Raw genomic sequence first — 21,090 nt, 5'->3', positions numbered from 1 at the left:
AAGTAAACCCAATGGGTCATTTGCATACCAATGGTTTAGTCCACTTCACTTCAATGATTTAGTCCACTTCAAGCAGACTAATCCCAAAGAACTGAACAAAACGAATCTCAACTACATCGTAGTAATCAGAAGATCCAGTTAATTAGTGTAGCTGATCTAATCAAGTGGATCAAGTTAGACTGATCATGGGAACTAACCCACAGACCAGTATATAAGTATATAGAAAATATAAACCAGGATCATTTGAAGACTCGTTTTCTGTGTTTTGTAATAGGAATATATAATCAGACCACTTTATTTCCTGATTCTTTATATGGGTTATTTACATTATCTTGTTGTTTTTTCTATTCTAATGCTTTTTAACATCAACAGGTCATGACCTCACAGTATATGTCATGTAAACTGACAGTGGAATCTATTGTTCTACAGCTACAGCCAAAAGTTTTGCATCACCTTATAGTTATTCACTAATTTAGAATGAAACCTGCTGAATAATGTTACGTTAACTTATTGAATTACATGCCACTTTGTAGTTTTCCATATACTTAACAAAAAAAGAGACCAATTGAAATATGTTGAGAGAGGAATTAGGTTGCGGTGAGAGAGGAATCAGGTTGCAGTAAGAGATAAATCAGGGTGCAGTGAGAGAGGAATCAGGTTGCAGAGACAGAGGAATCAAGTTGCTGCGAGAGGAATCATGTTGCAGTGAGAGGAATCAAGTTACAGTGGGAGGAATCAGGGTGCAGTGAGAGATGAATCAGGTTGCAGAGAGATTAATCAGGTTGCAGTGAGAGATGAATCAGGCTGCAGTGAGAGATGAATCAGATTGCAGTGAGAGATGAATCAGGTTGCAGGAGAGATGAATCAGATTGCAGTGAGATGAATCAGGTTGCAGTGAGAGGAATCAGGTTGCAGTGAGAGGAATCAGGTTGCATGGACAGAGGAATCAGGTTGTAGTGAGAGAGGAATCAGGTTGCAGTGAGAGATGAATCAGGTTGCAGTGAGAGATGAATCAGGCTGCAGTGAGAGATGAATCGGGCTGCAGTGAGAGATGAATCGGGCTGCAGTGAGAGATGAATCGGATTGCAGTGAGAGATGAATCAGGTTGCAGTGAGAGATGAATCAGGTTGCAGTGAGAGATGAATCAGGCTGCAGTGAGAGATGAATCAGATTTCAGTGAGAAATGGATCATGTTGCAGTGAGAGGAATCAAGTTGCAGCGCGAGAGCAGTCAGGTTAGCGAAGGACGGGTCATATGATGCGCTGTTTCAGACAAAACTGTTTCAGATACAGTGAGAGAGGGTTTAGGTGTGCTGCGAGGGAGGGGTCACACTGTGTGCAAAGGGTCATGGGATATAAAGAGAGCTTGGGAGAAATTTTCTGTTGAGAGCCAATGAAGCATATTTTTTAACAGTTTTTCAAGAACAAAACAACCACACAACATACGGATCGGGATGCCTATTTCAATCACCTGCTTTGTCCCAGTTGCTATTATTTGTAATGTATATTGGTAATATTTTTAATGTCATGTATTCCCAAAGTTACCAATGCTACCCAAATGTTACATAACTTAGAATTAAGTATACATTTAAATATGGTTCATTGTGAAAATTGCACCAAATAAATCTGATATTAAAATTCCTGGGAACACCGATATATCTGTGTGCATTTAAATTGTAATCTATTAGGATCCAGATGATCAATTAGGCTATTTATTTTGTTCTTATATTATGGGGAATAGTAACACTAGGTCAACAAACAATTACCTTAGATTTTATGGAAAACAATAAAAATATAGATATAGGTGGGTTCTACATGATTTGAATTCAAATAAGGTATTATATGATTACAACTTAAACTAGGCCAAATACAAATATACCTTTCACACTACACTTTATTACAGCTGAGAGCTGGCATATAATCTCTTTGTACAATATAAAACTAATCTGTGGATTGTGGTGTTTGTACAGGGGTTGCATGCCAGCAGCTCCAAAATGTCACCCAATGGCCACCTCGCCAGTCAACTGAACCCGGTGAACGCCTCGAGGTAAACTGTAACCAGAGCCTCCAAGATGTACTGGTGCCGGCAGCGGAACTGCAGTGAACTCTACCTGCTGCTCTGCTCTCCATATGGATCAGATACACAGAGAGGGGACAATCTCCCAGACAGGTTTGACCTACCAGAGACGACAGGGAGAACATAAAACTGATCATCAGCAAAGCGGAGAAGAGCCATACTGGAGTTTACTTCTGTGCAGCTCAGACACAGTGTTTCATTGAAATCTGCTTTTTAATCAAAACCCCCAAACCAGGGAAAGCTGTGTACATCAGTAGGGTGCACAGCTGGTAACGGTCTGTTCATTTAGTAATTTACAGACAACTTACCTGATCAAAGGTTGCCCCCTGCAGGATATCCTGGGAAAATGAAATGTTTTTTTTAAGCAGATGATACACCAGCTTTCTTTTTGTGGTTAATATTATTTTGAGAATTGAACATGGTGACATTGGAAGATGGAAGCTATAAAACAGAAATTAAAGTGTAGAAACATTTGCTTTTGGTCAGAAAGGTGTTTTTGCAAACTTCCAGTTCAATTCACCCACTTCTGATTTGACCACGTCCACTAACAATCTGACCCTGCCCTTATCCAACTTGGCCCCCCCCCCCTCTAATTATTATTATTCTATTATTAATCATCCCTGTAAATTGAGCTTGTATGACTTTGCAAACCCATCGTCGCCGCACCTACTGCTGTTAATATCTCATGAACAATATAAGCTGCATTTTCATATTTTATTAAGTTCAAAATTGAACAACACTCTTCACTGTGACCTAAGATGGCCGCCTCATATTGGGGTTATTAGCGGTGGAGGTATTTGCTTCATAGTCGGTACACAGCTGTATTCTGCAATTCCCTAGGTCACACAAGACAATGAACCATGACATTGACTTCTGGCCTAATTTGGCTGCCATGTTGATACAGCTGCATGGTGACAGTGCCCTTTGACCTCATGCTGTATTCTTTGATTTTTTACTTCAGTTCTATTACCAGTGTTGCTGGAGAGCCCCTATCCTGCAGGTTTTCTAGGTGCCTTTACATGATCAATGGCTAAAGATCTGGAACACCTGTTAATCTTGACTAATTAAGCCAATAATTGGTTCAATTAGGTAACTGAAAGATTGGTTGAAACGAAAACCAGAAGTCCCAGTAGCTCTCCAGGACCGAGGTTGGAGACGCCTGTGCTACATGGCTTTAATCTCTGGCCATATAAATGATATAGACCACATACTTTAATATTGGGTTTTTATCATTTGTACATAGTTGTATTCTATAATTCTCCCAATCAAGTTCCATTACACATGGTGTCCAGTAGAAATGAACCTTTACTGCCACTTCTTTAATCTCTGAACATATTAATGATACAGATATTCTCCCCTTATCCCTTAGATCAGTGGTTCTCAACCCCGATCCTCTGGACCTCAGTGTCTTCTGGTTTTTGTTCCAGCTGAGCTCTCAATTACTCAACTAAACCCTTAAATGAACTGATCATTTGCTTTTTAACTGATTTCAGCTCTTAAGCAGTTGGTGATTTCAAATTAACTGTATAATCGTATAAGTAACCAGCTGAAAGCAATTGAAAGGGTCTAATTAAGCAAATAATTAGTTCAGTGAAGGGTTTAGTTAAGAAATTGAGAGCCCAGTAGGAATGAAAGCTAGAAGAGAACCCCTTCTTTAGATTATACTGTTGGGGAAGCTGCTTATTTGTACACAGTTGTTTGCATCCTTTTAAATACACCTGCCTTGCAGGTAGATTCACTTTATTAATTGATTTGAGATTGGTCAACCAATCAGGGTCAAATGACCTTGATAAGCAGGGGATCAATCAAGCACCAGCCAGTTAAGAACACACCATTTCGAACTATATACAATACAAGCTGCCAAAACATCACCAAAATACACACTCTTTACTAACATTGCACTTAGCCACAGAGTGGCGCTACGAGTGTAAACTTCTATAATTAGGTTTTACAGGGAATTTCTACAAGGAGATATATTTGAGTGCAATATTGTAAAAAAAAAAGCTTGTACGAGCAAATCAAAAACAACACCCATATTCATATCTTTCAACCTCTGCGGTGACTATAAATAGAATGTATAAACAGAAAATAACTTTCATAACCTGCGTTCTATTCTTCAGACCGCAGCATTGCTACTTTTTAGGAGGATGAGCCTAGCTGCCACTTTCTTAATGAATGCTCTGCTATAAGGAGGGTTGCTGTTTATGGGTCAGTGACGTGTCATTTCCTTCCAGTGGGTGGGTATTACCTGCACAGATACCCTTCCTGTAGAGAGTGAGCTCTGTAGAAATACAAACTGTCTGCACTGATAGCACTCAGAACTTAGAGTCAGACAGCACAGGAACTTGCCGCTGTGATCAGCATGGTTTTTGTATAACAGTCTAACGCTGTGGGGACAGGGGGCCACGGTGATACATTCCCATTGACTGGCTGTACAAAAACCTCAGTGTGAAGCAGGCAGCCTACACTGCTGAATACTGACACTGTACCTCCCTCTGGAGAACACGCTGGCGATCACTTTCACAAATTACTGTATGGAATAATACTCTTTCTTATGAAATATAAAAACATTGATGGTTACATTCATAAAGAAGATTTTGATCTGAAGACAGAAATATTGATCTGAAATGTAAGTATTTATTAAGAAATTGTTGAGATGATGGGCTTCCAATTTTACATAATATAAAAAAATTATCTATTTTAAGGATGACAAATATGCATATTTCAATACAATATATCTGCTTTGCTGGAATTGTCCCCATTGATCTATTCTTGTCATTGGATTTGACTGTGTGATACTGGAAGTCAGGCATATTTTGGAAATGGGACTAAACTTACTGTTTTAGGTAAGTTCACTTTCCGATCATTATAAAAATATTCACTGTTATAAAATAGTGTAATGTACAAATATGTGCTGAGCATCAGAAATTATATCTGTAAGGGGTTTGCCTGCTATCTGGTTAAGAAGGAGATAACATTGAAAAAGATAAATGTATTATTTTTGACCCGCTGTATGCAGTTTATCAACGTGCTAGTTCCAACTATTCTATTCTAGTAACTGTACTCTAGGGAAGGCATCCACCTAACTGTACTGGGTAAATCAAGCTGTTTTTATGTTTTATTATTATTATATTAGAATTTATAACAAACAATAGATATGGGGTCAAGGTTAACAGGGCACTCTTCAATAAGTGCTCTATGTTGTAGTCAGTCTTACAGCACTATGTTAAATTCTTTAGGTAAGAGAAAGACCCTTAGTTAACCCAGAATGTAACCTATACTATACACTGGTTATTATATCAATGGGGGCGAGCACTGTGCTGGCTATGAAGTTTACTTTGGGCAAGGTACCAAGTTGACTATTTTAGGTAAGTCAAACCATCACAACCCTAGACTACATCAAAGACTGTGTTATTAAATTGGATATTCTAAAACTATAGATTTAAGAGCATGTAATAAAAACATCAGGAAGCTTTTTCTAAAGGAAATACCTACATGTAGCTCCCTTGTTAGTTTTGAAGCTGCCTGATATGTTTTATACCGATTCCTCACGGCACAAACACCCAGTATTACTTTTGGCAAGGCACAAAACTAACAGATTTTTTTGCAATGCAAACTGACCTAGTTGAGGCATCATGAAAAACATCTGCAGGTATACTAGAGCAGTGAATGTGTACGTCGTCTTTGTTTCAGTGAGAGTCGTATCTGTGGGTTTATGGGTGAACAATCAACAAATTATTAATGACACGAACCAGCTAAGAAATATACAAAATAGCTTAGTCTTTGAATTTGTATTGGGAACTGTATCACACTGGCGTTCGAGAAGTGTTCTTTGGTGCCAAGCTGAGAGTTCTAGGTAACAAACCAAATACATTCAAAACATTGTTTTATTAATACACCCTTGAAAATAACTCTATTACTCCATTTACTCCAGTTTTAAGTGTACATTTTTTATTGCACTCAGTTTGCACTTTTTAAATCATTATTCATCTGGAAGTCAAATAGAAGGGCTGCATGTTTATAACACAGTAACTGCATTATTATTCCATTATAGAAATGAAATCAAAGTTGCGTTTGTGTTATTTTTCCGACGTGTGTCTCCATGTTGAGTCTGTAGTAACCAGGTCTGGTTTAGGTAGATATGATGTGTTTATAAGACAACCCTTTCATGCTGTGCTCATCTAATCCAGCTACCTTCGGAGATGGCACCAAACTGACAGTTTTAGGTAAAAATGCTTGCCCAAAAGCTAATATCCCTTATAAAGGTGTACTGTAGTGTACCATGGTAAAATTGTTAGTCTTATTAGTTAACCTTTTATTTAGTTGTCAAAGGCAGTTTTTACCCATCTGTTAAACAATGTGAATCAGCAACCAGCTTACTTTGGAGAAGGAACCAAACTCACAGTTCTAGGTAAGACAATGGAGAGCTGATCTTTCCAATTCAGGATGGAATTTTTTAATATATATGTATAGATAAATGTGTGAGGAAGTTTTATCCATTGAGGTTAATTTCCTGTTTCATTATCAGACCTTTTTGGCAGGTCTACAATACATTTAGTCTGTTGATTTTTACTGAAAGCCTTGTAGTAGAATAACCTGATAAAATCTAGTTATTTTTCAAGCGTATTTTGATAAAGGACTTTAGCACTGTGCTTCTAACCTCCAAGCTTATTTTGGCAATGGGACAAAGCTAACAGTTATTGGTAAGTTATGTGTCTTTAAATACTAAAATATATACAGTATATATTAGGACCTAAACCAAGCGATTGTCTAGTGTTGTACGTATTACAAGGCAAGTCTCAATTATTTGAACTTTCTGTTTGATCTGTAGTCAATGAGGTCTGTTTAAGACCTTTTATGCTTATAAGACAGAGCCTTCACTCTGTGCTCAAACTATAATCCAGCTATCTTTGGGGAAGGCACCAAACTGACAGTTCTAGGTAAGAATACAATATGCCTCCATGCTTTGGACAAAATCTGCAAATAAATCATGAGACAAACCGACCTACAGCTAGGGAAATCCAATGGTTTCCATTGTTACAAAAAAGGATTTGATTTCAATGTGCTAGCAGTTGTAACGTAAGAACATAATGTAAGAACAGTTACATTTTGGCAGCATTTATCATTGGAATAATTTGTGAATTTATATGTGATGATATATATCATTTTCCAAAGGGTTCCAAATATATATATTGTACCTAAAAAAACACCTTGCATAGAATATGCTGCTTTGTTTAAGAAGCATTTTAAGGGACATGAAATATGAAAATAAATGCAATTTAAGAATTAAAGGGAAACATAAGACAGGTGTAATTACAATAAGTGTGATTAAAACATAATTTTATGAGCTTACTAATTAAGAAGCCATTAGGCACGGAGCCTGAATTGATGTTGTATGTAATTTAAAATGGGGAGCATTATTTTGTTCCTTTTGAAAATCATGTTTAATGCCTACATAAAGAAAATGACCATAACAGGAGAGAATTTTATTAAAGCTGCCTGTCATTCAGCTCAAAGCAGTTTCTCTGTAGCAGTGAAACAGTGTGAACCTCGGCCAAGCTTACTTTGGAAATGGAACCAAACTGACAATTCTGGGTAAGAAAACAAAGAATATCCATTTAATTCAGGACAGATTAATGTCAAGCTATTATGCAAAGTACTATACATAATAGACTGTTGTTTGTAGATATTCACATGCATAATGCTGTATTAAAGATTGACATGGCAGGCAGCACAAACCCCACTTGTGTTTAATGGGGAAGGCAGTTTTTCTGTAGCTCTGAACCAGTGTGAACAACAACAGCCCAGCTTATTTTGGAAAAGGAACCAAACTCACAGTTCTCGGTAAGAAACTGATGCAACAGCTAAATACGTTTGCAATTATTTTAAATAATGCACATTTATTCAGAGGGATTTCTAGCGAAACATAATGGGGCCTGGTTTGTGAATATTCAAGCATTTGCAAGTTAACATGAGTGAGTGAGTTTGCAGAGTAATGTTGCAGTTCACCATGATTTGCTTTTGCTGTTGATTCCAACTTGCCCATCTTTCACCTTGTGATTTATGCATCCCATATAGAAATTTAACATTGGACATTTTCTTGGTAATTTTGGTTTCCATGCCTATACTATTGACAGGGTTTTTATCATTATTTATCATACCCAATAGGTGTTTAGCTTGCTTTGCTACCAGATGTACCACAATAAACCTTGCCTTGGCAGTCAGCCCAAAGCCCCTCTGTGTTTAATGTACAGGAGGCAGTTCTTCAATCGCTGTTAAATAGTGTGAACACTGAGCCAGCTTACTTTGGAAAAGGAACCAAACTTACCATTTTAGGTAAGAAAGCAAATATAATGTATTTTGTATTCAGCTGTAGCTTTTTAATAATGGTGTCATATCTCGTTTTTATTAAATGTTGCCATAATTAGTGTGTTATCCTTTTAACATCACACAAATTAGCCCGTCCGGTCCATAACATGTATCATGACTTTCATATTGTGTCTTTAGTATAGTGTTATACGGCTGGTATCACAAGCTTCATATTGTAACCTTTTTATAGTGTTATATAACTGTTTGGAGAAACAAAGTCAGTATAGACTGCTGTTGGATGTTTGTGGAATGTTCTGTTGATGTGAGAGTCCTTTAGTAATGTCCCTGCCAGTTAAACAATGTTGTTGAATCCTCAGTATGTAGATCAGGGCACATTCCAGTTACTGTCGATACAGTGCACCTGCAGCTGGTGGTTTTGCTATAGCTGAGAGACGGTGTGTAGTAACAGTGAACGGTACTTCGGGGATGGCACCAGATTAACTGTGTTAGGTAAGAGACCACCTTGAAAGTCAATGATCTGAGGGCACGTATTTTTTATTATGCATATGTTTTTTTTATGATGTTCAATGCTGTTCTTTGACGAAGGTACCAATAATAGATACAATTAAAAGACGTTTATTTGTTTCTTTATTTTTTAAAGAGGGGGCTCTCATATTAACATGCCACTGTGTGCTGTACCAATGCACTATTTGGACAGGTTCAGGGATGCCCAGATATTTAGCGAACACGTTGTCTGACTGGGGTACAAATGGTGCAACACGTCTCTAGTTTTCTCACGCTGTCTGAGCATTGTGTTCTGATTCCTTTACCCTGTTCTTTGGTGACGGGACCAAACTGACAGTTTTAGGTAAGAAACCAGCACCACACTCTTCAAACATACCTAATACACAGCTGTGTATATTTTGCAACTGTTAGTTTTGTTAAAGTCGTGAAGCATTGTGTTCTGGAAATTCACCTCAGTACTTTGGCAAAGGAACAAAGCTGACTGTTCTGGGTAAGAAAAGTCTTTATGAGCTTGAATACTGTCAAACGTGACATTCAAAGCATACATGTAGATTTAGCCTGTACTGGGCTTTGAAAACTGCAGGTGTTGGTTTTGGCAGAGTCTTTCAGTGCTGTGTTCAAACACTTCGCCCTTGGAGTTTGGCACAGGAACTAAACTAACTGTATTAGGTAAAAAGGGGATACTCTCAAATGAACTATATAACTATTTACTTAACCTAATGATTGAAGCTCATTGTTAGTACAATCAGAATTTCTGAAAGACTGTATGCTTACTGTATAGCTCTGCATAAACTCCACTCCTCTAGTATTGTAGTGGTAGTTTTATTACAGTAAAGACTTGATGTGATTCAGGCAGTGTACTGTACTTTGGAGATGGCACCAAATTGACTGTTCTAGGTAAGGAATTCATGTTTTATTTGTAGAGATTGCAAGCTAAATTGATTTGGTAATATATAAATAGTTTTTTTTAATTCAGTATTTAGTTATTAAGAAACATCATGAGAAGATTGTGCATATATTTTAGGGTCAGAACTTTTCAGTAAATTGCAGACCAGCATACAACATATTCCTATATAGTCCCACATGGAATAAAAGACCGGCATTCATCCCCTCTTAGATATCTATATACTCACAATCTTCAATAATGACAATAAAATGCAGAAAAAAGCCTTTAAAGGCACCATTGTATCTTTGTCCTCCACATCCATTCATCTGCCTAATGGCTTAGGTTAGGAAACTGCTAGCAAACTCAGAAAAGTACAATTTAACCCATGTCTCAGAAAGGTAGTTTTTTCACAGTCGCTTAGCACAGTGTTCTGTAGATGTGCAATATTTCGGTGGAGGCACCAAACTTACAGTTTTAGGTGAGTAGAAAGAAAATGCTGGAGATCAAACAGGCACCAAAAGTGTTCTGAATTAATGAATATTTCAATATCCACTGTTCTACATATTACAGATATATCAGATTGTGCAAAAATACAGTTCCAAGTAAATTACTGATGGGCAGTATTGAAAGCAAGTAAAATAAATCGCTGTATACAACCAGCATTGAGATATCTAGCATCAAATAACATTCCGTGGTATTGATTAATATATATATATATATATATATATATATATATATATATATATATATATATATATTAACCGGGTCTCATTTGGAAATCTTACATTCATTCAAATCCAAATTGTACTGTTCCAAATTACACTGCTTTGCTAAACAGATTCAGAGCTTGATCTAAAGAAAATGATTTTATTTTCAATATCTGCTGTTAAGTATAGGTTTAAACTTACTTCACTCATGAGAATAGCATTATTTATGGAATAACTACAGTACAATAACAGTCATGGTGTATTCTCTAGAAATACCATGCATAAAGCTATTGTCAGAAGCACCATTGCTTTCTGGTAGGAATTCAGAAATAAACAAGAAACAACTGAAGACTATTTACAAAGCCTACATTAAACAAGTTGGTTATTTAGGATTTGGAAACTTTTGGGTGCCTTTTTCCTTTCTGGAAACGTTGTGCCAATGGCTTTTAAGGTTTCATTAAACCATTTTATTCCTGAACAGAAAAAAAACACTAATCAATAACACTGTAATCAAGCTTTTTAATTAAATTCAAAGTTTTATAACTTCACAGTGAGTATTTCTTCTCCTTTCTTTAAAAAGTGCGCAAATGATACCTAATTAGCTTTGAATGTTTATAATAAAACAATGTCACCTGAATCATTTATCACTCTATTCATAAGGTATGATTTATGTGATGTGCTACTGCAGTAGATAATGACCAAACCCTTTCCAAATCTAGCCTACACAGTATCTAGAAAAATAATCTTAATTCATTTAGTGAACATTGTGTAAAGGGGGTTCGAAATTAAGAACACAAAAAAAATTAAGAACACAAAATAAAAGTGTATTGTGAGTTTTTGTTACTGGTGAAGCAGATTTTTTTAAAAATAAATCTGGAGAAAAACTGCCATGAAAGAAAGGCCTTTTTTCATTGTTTATTACAAAAACCAAAAAACAGGTGAAAATAATTGCAAATAATAGGTTCTGTGAAAGCTCAGAGGTAACAAACAGAAAGCAATGTGATTAACATGCAGAACACACAGCTACTGTGTAAGTTTATTAAACCATTATCTCTCATCTGACCCCATTAAATAGAACACGTATATTGTTATTAAACAGTTTTCTGTTGACTTGAAACCATTTGGCTAAATGTATATACAATGCATTTATTATTAACATAACCCCATCCAACTCATGTAAAATATTGACTTTTCTTAGTATATTGGTTTACTAAAAAAAAGTTTACTAATTGTTGACAGCATGCCATTGATATAATAGGATCATCGCTTATCCTTTCGCTATTGTTCTTGCAGCTTGGCTAAGCACCTTGGCTGTAAGAATAATTAGACATCCATATTATTAATCCAGCTTCTTGTTTAATGCATTTTAAACAAAACTAATCCCTAAATAGATACTGCCTTAAGCAAACACTTTGGGTAGTACCTCCGCCAGTGTGTTCAATTCTACTCTCATGTCTCTTTATCAGAGCATGACATTTCTGAACCATTCAGCACATCAATGTATAGAAGCATTTTCCCCTATTAACAACATTTTAGCTAATGCATTAAAAGTATTGATAAAAGCACCCAACCCATATATGCATTTAAAAGGCTCTTGGAATGGTCAAATGGCCTCCTGTCATTTAGAACTTTTCCTGTGTTTTTAATGTTTTGTCAACAGGACCATGTTTTTGTTTTTCCTAAACTCTTGGCAAGAATATTGCAGTGTTTTAATTATACTGTCATTTGTCTTGCTTAGAAAAAGACCCAGTTCCCCCTAAACTTCACATCCTCGAGCCGTCGAAGGAAGAGATTGTGCAGAAGAAGCGGGTGACCCTGGTGTGTCTGGCCACTAATTTCTACCCGGATCACATTGAAATCACCTGGAAGATCAATGGCAAGAACAGAGAGGACGGGGTTAAAACAGACGATTATGCAACCAAGGATGACAAGAACACATCCAGCATCAGCAGCCGGCTAAGACTGACTCCGAGAGAATGGTTTAACCCCAAGAACACCTTCACCTGTGCTGTGGAGTTCTACAAGGAAACTGATAAAGCAACATCTATTGTAGAATATATCAAGGCTAAAGATGGTAAGTATACTAAAACTACAATTAAAATAATAACAAAAAAGTCTCATTATTTGTCAGATTACACATATGCGCATTGACTTGCCTACAGTGCTGATCATTCACACACACATTCCTTCATGTGCTGATAAGCATGTTAGCTGTTTTACATACAATAGCCCTGTAGACTTGAGGCTCAGTGTGAGACTCCGTTATTTTGACGCTTCAGTTTTAAGCAGTCTCAAACTGAACGTGCATTAATGGGTTCAATAAAACCCTCTCGCCTGTGACTTTTCTTATGTTCTTATTAAAGAAAATACCTTTCATTGTGTTTCGTTTGGCATCTATATTCCGAGTGCCTAACTGGATAATTACACACACTTCAAAGAGGTGCAGTGTTACCAGTGTTCGGGCTCTTATAAAAGTGTACCATAGTAAAGTATAACAAAGCCTAGTGAAACCATTTTAAAGCATTTGAATAAAACCAGGGTAAACTATAGCAAATGCATAGTATAAACATGGGAAAATCAAACTGCAAAACTACCATGGTACATTATTATATGGGAAGCACTTAATACATGCATTTTCAAATGTTAAAACATTATTCTCTTGTTGTTTTCTGAATTATTTGGAGTGCAGATTTCATGTCATATTACAAATAAGATTTTAAACAAACTTGTAACTTGTATTTTCTGCTTTATTACAGGCTGTGGCATGACTCAAGGTAAACATTTTGTTTTTCAACACATTAAAGTCATTTAACCCTCCTGTGTTGCATTTTGACTGGAATCATACTGACTCTAAACATAATGGTGTGTACATCAGACTAATGAAATACTAAAGTTGGCAGAATTCAGATGTTCTGTATGTTTGCCATAAAAATCCTGGTGAAGAAAATATAACATATTAAATAGGCATCACAGTTAAAGACCCAGAACCTGCTGTCATTTTATTTAAAAAAAATAAATAAATACCGCACGTTCACAATGAAAAAAAATGTGTTAAGTTCTGGGTGTAAATACAGGTTGGATATTGTTCAGAATAAACTGCATTAAACACAAGGCAAGTTGTTGTTTTTTAAAGCAATGTAGAATAATGCATCATGACCTTACCCTAAAACACCTGGACTTACATTTTATACACCCTCATTACTTCAAACTAATATAGGTAGAAGTAATGACCTTAAAAAAAAACACAGTAGCTAATTTATACATCAAAATAAAAAATGATGTTGTATTTTCATAAACTCTAGAAATGTATACAGTAGTCTAGAACTGTGTCTTCTGGTTTTCAATGAGTTCTCATTATTTAACGGAACCCTTAATTTAACTATTAATTAGCTTAATTGGACGTTTTTAATTGTTTTCAGCTAAAACAATTGGAGATTTCAAGTTATCTATACAATTTTATAAGTAGCTTGAAATTGGCAACTTTTAAGGAGCTGAGAACAATTAAAAAGGTCTAATTAAGCACATTGTTAGTTAAATTAAGGGTTTAATTAAGTAATTGAGAATTTGGTTGGAATGAAAACCAGCAGACACGGGCCAGGGCCAGGATAGGGAAACCCTGCTCTAGAATACAGTTGCTATTGTAAAACAAAAATGCATTGAACTAAATGCAATAAACAAGGTTTATTTAAAGATCAGATACCTAGGATTCCTTAACTCACAGTTACTTAGATAGCTGACTTGGGCAAGAAGCTGCTCTGGAAATGTCTCTGTCCCAGCTGATGAACCGGTAGGGTCGTAAAATATGTGAGAGCTAAAGGGGTGCCATCCAATGCTTTTAAACCCACTATGTACCGCTTACTAGCTTAATTACCATTATTACATAGCAATCAGAAAGAAAGAAGACAGTGATTGTGATCTTTTTGATGTCCTAAAGTGAAATCTGTGTACGTGGAAAAATGAACCTAGTGGATACTCGTTTGTACCAATTACCTGGCACACCCCTAAAAACAACATTTATTTTCTTATCTTTTTTTCAGACTCCTATCAGAAGAGTTCAGCGGCTGCAAAGTTTTCATACACACTGTTCATTGGCAAAAGTGTCCTGTATGGGCTGCTGGTGGCAGTTTTTGTGTGGAAATTTAGGGTAAGCTTGACTTTAAAAGCTATAATAAACTGGCATCAGAATTTAGATGATAAACAGACTCTGTGTATACAATAAGAAAAAGGAATCATTATTTCTTAAAATAAATGTTATTTAGTTTCCAGTAAATCTTACATAATATATATTGCCATCATGTCCTAGGTCTCAGATTTTCCTAAATGGAAAATAAGGTGAATTACGTTTTTCTAACTGTTGGTAAAGAATATGTATTGCAGATACACTTCCAGTCAACTTTGTAAGGTCGTGTGATGGAAGTTGACATTGAAAACATAAGAAAAGCAGTGATTGGTACTCAAATGCGAGCCAATGCGTATAGCTTCTGGGAGCTTGACGTCTTTTAAAGACAATACATTTAGAATGCTTATTTTTTTCTGGAGAAATATATATTTTTAGAAGGAGTCATTATCTAAAGAAATGCTCTGAATTGCTTTTCCTACAAGGAGCAGCTCACCTGTGTCGGATGTTTTCCTTCAATGAAAAGTGCAGCATGGAAACGAGTGTAGGAGCCAGTTTTAATGATTACAAATGCTATAATAAATACCATTAAAAACCAAATACACATTTAACATAATGCATGTGTCTTTATATAGAAAAATGTGAGCTCTACTAAGTGATGTTAACCCATACTGTGCTAGCTAAATGGAGTATGTTCGACTAGAGACGATGATGGTGGAAAGGGCAACCGTAAACCATAAGGAACCAGGAGTAGCATAACCATGAGCACAAAGCTAACAATATCTCATTCTTCATTCTGCAGCAGCCTTCACCGGGTAAAAACTTCAACTAGAAGACGAAGGGAAGGATGCATTGGAACCAGCGAACCAGAAGAGACTCTGCATTGCTTCAGCGCTAAAATAGCATTCTGCTTTGCATTGTTGTTCAGTTCTAGCAGTGATGTTGTTCTTTATAACTAAAGTGCTCATTTTAAGAGTCGAGACTCAATAAGGCTCACAGTTGGCTTGCTGGAAAACTCTTAATATTTCTACAGCTGTTCTGTACAATTGTTTTCCAGAGTTTTTTTTTATTTTCAAGCCAACACATTTTAAAACATTTTAAACTTGTTTTGGCTTCAAATGTCTTCTTACTTTTTTACACTCAATACAAATGATAAAAGGTGTATTTGCAATGTTAGCAGTAGCTTCGCTTAAACCTCGCTTTTAAGACTTGGGTTTGATATTGTCAGGAATTGATTTCCATCCTTATTTGTATTACTGAACACAGGAATGAAAACATTCCAGAATGTGCTATTTAGCTTTCCAGCCTCTACCAATTAAAAGTGCTGGAATTAGTCTTCCATCTAATTAATTGCATCCTCAAATTAATATTGTAATCATTAATATAAATGTATTTGCTGGAAATAATGCTGCATAATACATGACTTTTATCTAGATACTACTTTTGTATTCGTCCATCCTTGGAATTATACAATGCCTACAGTACTTGCATAATAAAATGGTTTAATGTATTCATGTTTATGTTACTTTGGTCTATCATAGCTATTTCTGATTGTATAAAAGTACATATGAAAGAATGTATGAGTTCTAGTCAACTTGTAATAAATAGGACCCATACTCAACTGGCAGCCTGGGCACCAGTTTTGGCCTGCAATGACCGATGAATGGCCCCAAAGGTGACCCACAATTATAAAAACAAAATCTCTATGTAATATCCAAATGAAGTCCTTACTCTGAACTGGCCTTCCAGACTGGCCACAGCCTTTATACACACGTGTATAGTTCACCAAATTGAATGATTTATTGCTTACTTCAACCAATGAAGGTGCCAGGCTCCTCCATTCCAGCCACATTCCTACAGGGATGGAATTGAGGGTGCCAGGGAACAATTTACCCAATAACTGCAACTCAATCTGCACAAACAATGTGACATGGTAGCCTTGCCCTGCCACTCTGAGCACTAGAGAACATGATTTTAGAACAACAGCACATGGTACAGGATGAGTCCAAACAAATGGTATTAGGAGATGCATGTGCCTGTGGCAGGATAGCGCCATGGTTCTGGGTAGAAAGAGACTCAGAGGCAGAATGCTGCAGTGAAAGCCTGTATGTTCACGTTTATTAACAAACACACAATAAACAAAGCAAAGAATAAAATAAAATAAATGCTTCTGATTGTCCAAACAAAACACAGTCCTTTCTTCCAAAATAAATTATTATTTATTTCTTAGCAGACACCCTTATCCAGGTTGACTTACAATTGTTACAAGATATCACATTATTTTTTACATACAATTACCCATTTATACAGTTGGGTTTTTACTGGAGCAATCTAGGTAAATTACCTTGCTCAAGGGTACAGCAGCAGTGTCCCCCATCTGGGATTGAACCCACGACCCTCCGGTCAAGAGTCCAGAGCCCTAACCACTACTCCACACTTCAGATTGTCCAGGCTGAGCAATGCCTTCACTGGACGCATGTGAAAATAGTGTATCTCAGAGGGAGTCATAATATTGCATTATAGTTACTTTATTAATGTCGGGGATTATAAATGAACAACGTCAGTGTGTCTAAAACACCACAGTACAGCACTGCACCTATGCTATACAAAGTACATCAGGGAAAATTACTGCAGAACAAAGCACAGTAATACAGTCACTGGCAATATAAAGCACAGCACTCTAGTTGCTAGCGTACTTTTTCAGTCCATGCCAAAGTAATCAGACAGCTGTTTTTTTTTTTTTTTTCATGTGCACTATAAGTGCATGTGAACCTGAGGCAGAAATGCCATTAAAAAAAAAAAAAACAATAACAACAACAACAACAGTGCACCCACAAGCACAAACTCGGGCCTCTTTCTGCTGGAATTATATTCAAACTGTAATCAGGAGTGTTGAGTGGAGACTAAGGACACAGACAGTGGTGGTTTTAGGTGTAAATTGCCAAGCCGTATCACTGCTGCTGATTCCTCGGGATCCTTGGATGTACAAGATTATTTTTAGGCTCGACAGAATTTGTTTTTGATTTTTTTTTTATCATTTCGACAGATAATATCGATGTTTATTTTTAAGGTCTTGTTTTTGATTTTTATCGATTAAAATGTTCGGTTGTGTGAAATGAATGGGGGGAGTTCTTTGGAATGGCCTGACAGCACAGCGCGTACAGATCAGGTGGAAAATCCACAGCTGCTTCTTGTGTCTCATTCTTACCAAACATTCTATCGAAGCCTGGAGTATCTTTGCTTATTTTTCTTTCTTTCAAATGAGACTTACTGCTCAAATGTTCAGCAATACGATTGGCCTGTCGAGTGATTTCTGTTTTACAAACTGCAGTGCAAAATGTCCTCTTCTCCCTTTCCAGACTTTTGCACCTTTTTAAATTCGAGGTCAGGGCATTCACTGCAATATTCCTCTTGAGATTTTCTTTTGTGACTCATTATTGTGATAAAACAACACATTTGGTTTTCATTACTGTACAGATGCTCTTCCTCAACGTAATGAATGCTTCATAAATTCCCTGCAGCTCCAGTCCGCTGCAGGAAATTGGTAGACTGTGAAAAAATGTAGATATCACCTTTACTGCACAGTTGGCATTTTCTATCTGTGAACTTTAATAGTTGAACACAACTGTTTTAAACTTTTAAAATGCTGTCAGATTATTTATTAAAATCTACATTTTATATTAAAAAATATTTTGCTGATGTCTGTTACAGACAGTAACACTTCTTAATATGACATACCATTAAATTAATTAATATAATAGACTGTATTTTATGTCATTATATCATTTATTCATAGTGGTTAACGTTTCCAGCCTGTTTATAAAGGGTAGTAAGGTGAAGTTACATTTCTAAACACTGGGAACTGGATATTATTTTCCATTGTACAAATATTAAAATAAAATTAATAAATGCATTATTTTGTATACGTGACTAATCATGCATTTATCGTGCAATTTATTTATATGTGCAATTATATTCATGTTAAAATGTGTTATCGTAGAACAGGAGTTTGTATGAGCCCTTCAAAATACAGTTCAGAGGAAATCATCTCTATTTTTGTAATGCTGTAATATAGTCTATATAGGAATATTGAAACTGCATTAATTATTTTCGTTAATATATGTATTACACTGTTATTGTATGACAATCAAATTAGCTTATTGGATTTAAAACAAACATGCATGCAAAATAAATACAATCACATTTCATCTGCAGTGCTACTCGCCTCTGCTGAATTATTATTACATGAACCCTAATCCCAATGACAGTTAGTACAGCTCTTATAAATAAAGCCCTGTGAAAATCAAGGATTTTTAATTTTTTTTTTTAATTCACAGCAGTGTCACGGGTAAAGTGCCGTGTTTTGCGGAATGTGCACAAATAGATAAATGCAAAGTTCAAAATTGCAAAGTTATTCAAGCACTTTACAATAGCTTGTGAAATGGTGTTGTAATTAACAGCCTGTAGGTAAAGTGTATCTGCAAGGACAGCTTTCAGTTCTAGTAAGTCAGATGCATGTTCACCATTTAGGTCTTGCAAAACAAATACAGTGTGTAACCCATACTGATCTTGGGCATCAATCGACTCATCAGTGTGACCACTGACAAGCAACCAGACTGTTTTACTTGACAGTTTTTTACAGCTCATAAAATGTTCAATATTCTGGCAATATTCTATAGTATAAAGGGCTATAAATATACAGTCAATTTCTATGAACATCTGTAGATATCAATAAGGTACAAAAAAAACCTGACAAGTAAATAACACCCATGCTGATGTGACACACCTGTTTGTTCAGTTCCAACTCTTACTAAACAAAGAACAAAAGTGTGCTTCAGCTGTGTGCTGTGCTCTCCCCCTCTTCAAAAACTGTAGCGTTTCCTGTGTTTCCAAGCTGCTCTCAGAACCAAGGTGCAGAGGAAGTGGTGAGTCTGCTCTGGTGCTTTTGTGCTGCTTGTATATCGCTATGAGTGGAAAGAAAACCCGCGTTTGAGAAGTAGGTCACCAAACCACAGCACAAACTGACATGTGTTAAAGATAAGTGATATATACTTAAACATGCATTTAAACAAATACACCCTCTGGCAGTCTTATATTAACAAATGTCATAATACACTTTAAGTCCAGCAAGTGGTTTTATTTTGGTAGCAGTACTCCAGTTGGTAAAAAAGCCTTGTGGATAATATGAAAAAAACACCCCTACGGAATACCAAATATAATGAAGGGCAAACTACAGGGTGCATTGATTGTACAAGGAGATCTTCCCATTGGATAATATCTGACACAAGACTTGCAAAGGAGACTGTTGTCTTCCACTCAGTGTGCACTGTAGAAAACTCAACTGGTTTCACAGACCCTGAAGAACACTAATCTTGGACAATTCAATGTTACTTAGGCTAAGGTATTCTGAGAATAGGGCTGATCATGGTCCGTGAAACCATCTGTTTAAAAAACAGTAACAAGTATAAACAAGTAACCCTAATGAGTCCATTATTTCTTGTTGCAAATTATTCTACAGAAAATTGTCATTAAGGCAAATGTTGGGAGTGAGCGTTGACTCAGGCAGGGGTTAAATTACAGATGTAGGCCGGTATATGTTTATGTGTACTCTTCAGAGGAGCCAGCCAGGTTCATGAAGTATATGAGCAATGTCCAAATTAGATTTTTTTTCTTGTATTAATTCTAACAATTAATAACATTACAAGAAACAAGGACCAGGGGTCACAAATGGAGATTAGATAAAGGGGCATTCAGAACAGAAAATAGGAGGCACTTTTTTACATAGAGAATTTTGAGGGTCTGGAACCAACTCCCCAGTAATGTTGTTGAATCTGACACCCTGGGATCCAAAAAGCTGCTTGATGAGATCTGGGATCAATAAGCTACTAACAACCAAACGAGCAAGATGGGCTGAATGGCCTCCTCTTGTTTGTAAACTTTCTTATGTTCTTATGTTCTTATTAATAAAATAATCTGAACAGTGCAAATACTGTAACCTGGCCAAAACAATAGAAAATACATTGTAACTTTACACAGGCATTATTGTAGAGGGAACACATGAATCGCGATATTTTCCCTCAGGTATTATTTGTGCATGGTTATTAAAAATGTAAAGGTGAAAGGGGGGTGATCGTTCAAACTGGGGTGTTGACTCGGCTGAATCTGGTAATTGTATTTGTTTTTTTAGGGCACATTGTGGTTTTAGCCCTGCCGATATTACTTCTCCAGCACACCCTTGTGTACATCATAACAAAACAAAGAGTGGTGACATGGTATGGAATAGGTTACTGAGCCACAGTGTTGATGCTGAATCAATGGGATCCTTTAACACCCGACCTGACAAAGATCAATCAGCTTATAGAAACTGAATGGTGAATGGCCTCCTCTTGTTTTTATTTCATTCTCTCGTTTATTAATGTTAGTCTCATGTTCTTAAAAGACCTGCTATGGCTTTCTTAAGAACTGCTAAA

The 21,090-nt window shown here is 36.3% G+C and overlaps 1 gene segment (V, D, J or C); it reads left to right on the top strand.

Moving 5' to 3' along the window:
- Positions 1-1,183: 1,183 nt before the first annotated feature.
- On the top strand, positions 1,184-16,130 carry LOC131721171 (T-cell receptor beta-1 chain C region-like). The segment is given in 7 exon segments: positions 1,184-1,234; positions 1,970-2,046; positions 9,333-9,400; positions 12,242-12,577; positions 13,260-13,277; positions 14,541-14,647; positions 15,423-16,130. Coding segments are annotated over 7 exon segments (687 nt in total).
- The last annotated feature ends 4,960 nt before the right edge of the window (positions 16,131-21,090 follow it).

Source organism: Acipenser ruthenus, chromosome 48 (genome assembly GCF_902713425.1).
Source record: "Acipenser ruthenus chromosome 48, fAciRut3.2 maternal haplotype, whole genome shotgun sequence".
In the NCBI taxonomy this organism is placed as follows: domain Eukaryota; kingdom Metazoa; phylum Chordata; class Actinopteri; order Acipenseriformes; family Acipenseridae; genus Acipenser; species Acipenser ruthenus.
Note: the sequence above shows the minus strand (reverse complement) of the source record. Positions and strands in the feature narration are given on the sequence as shown.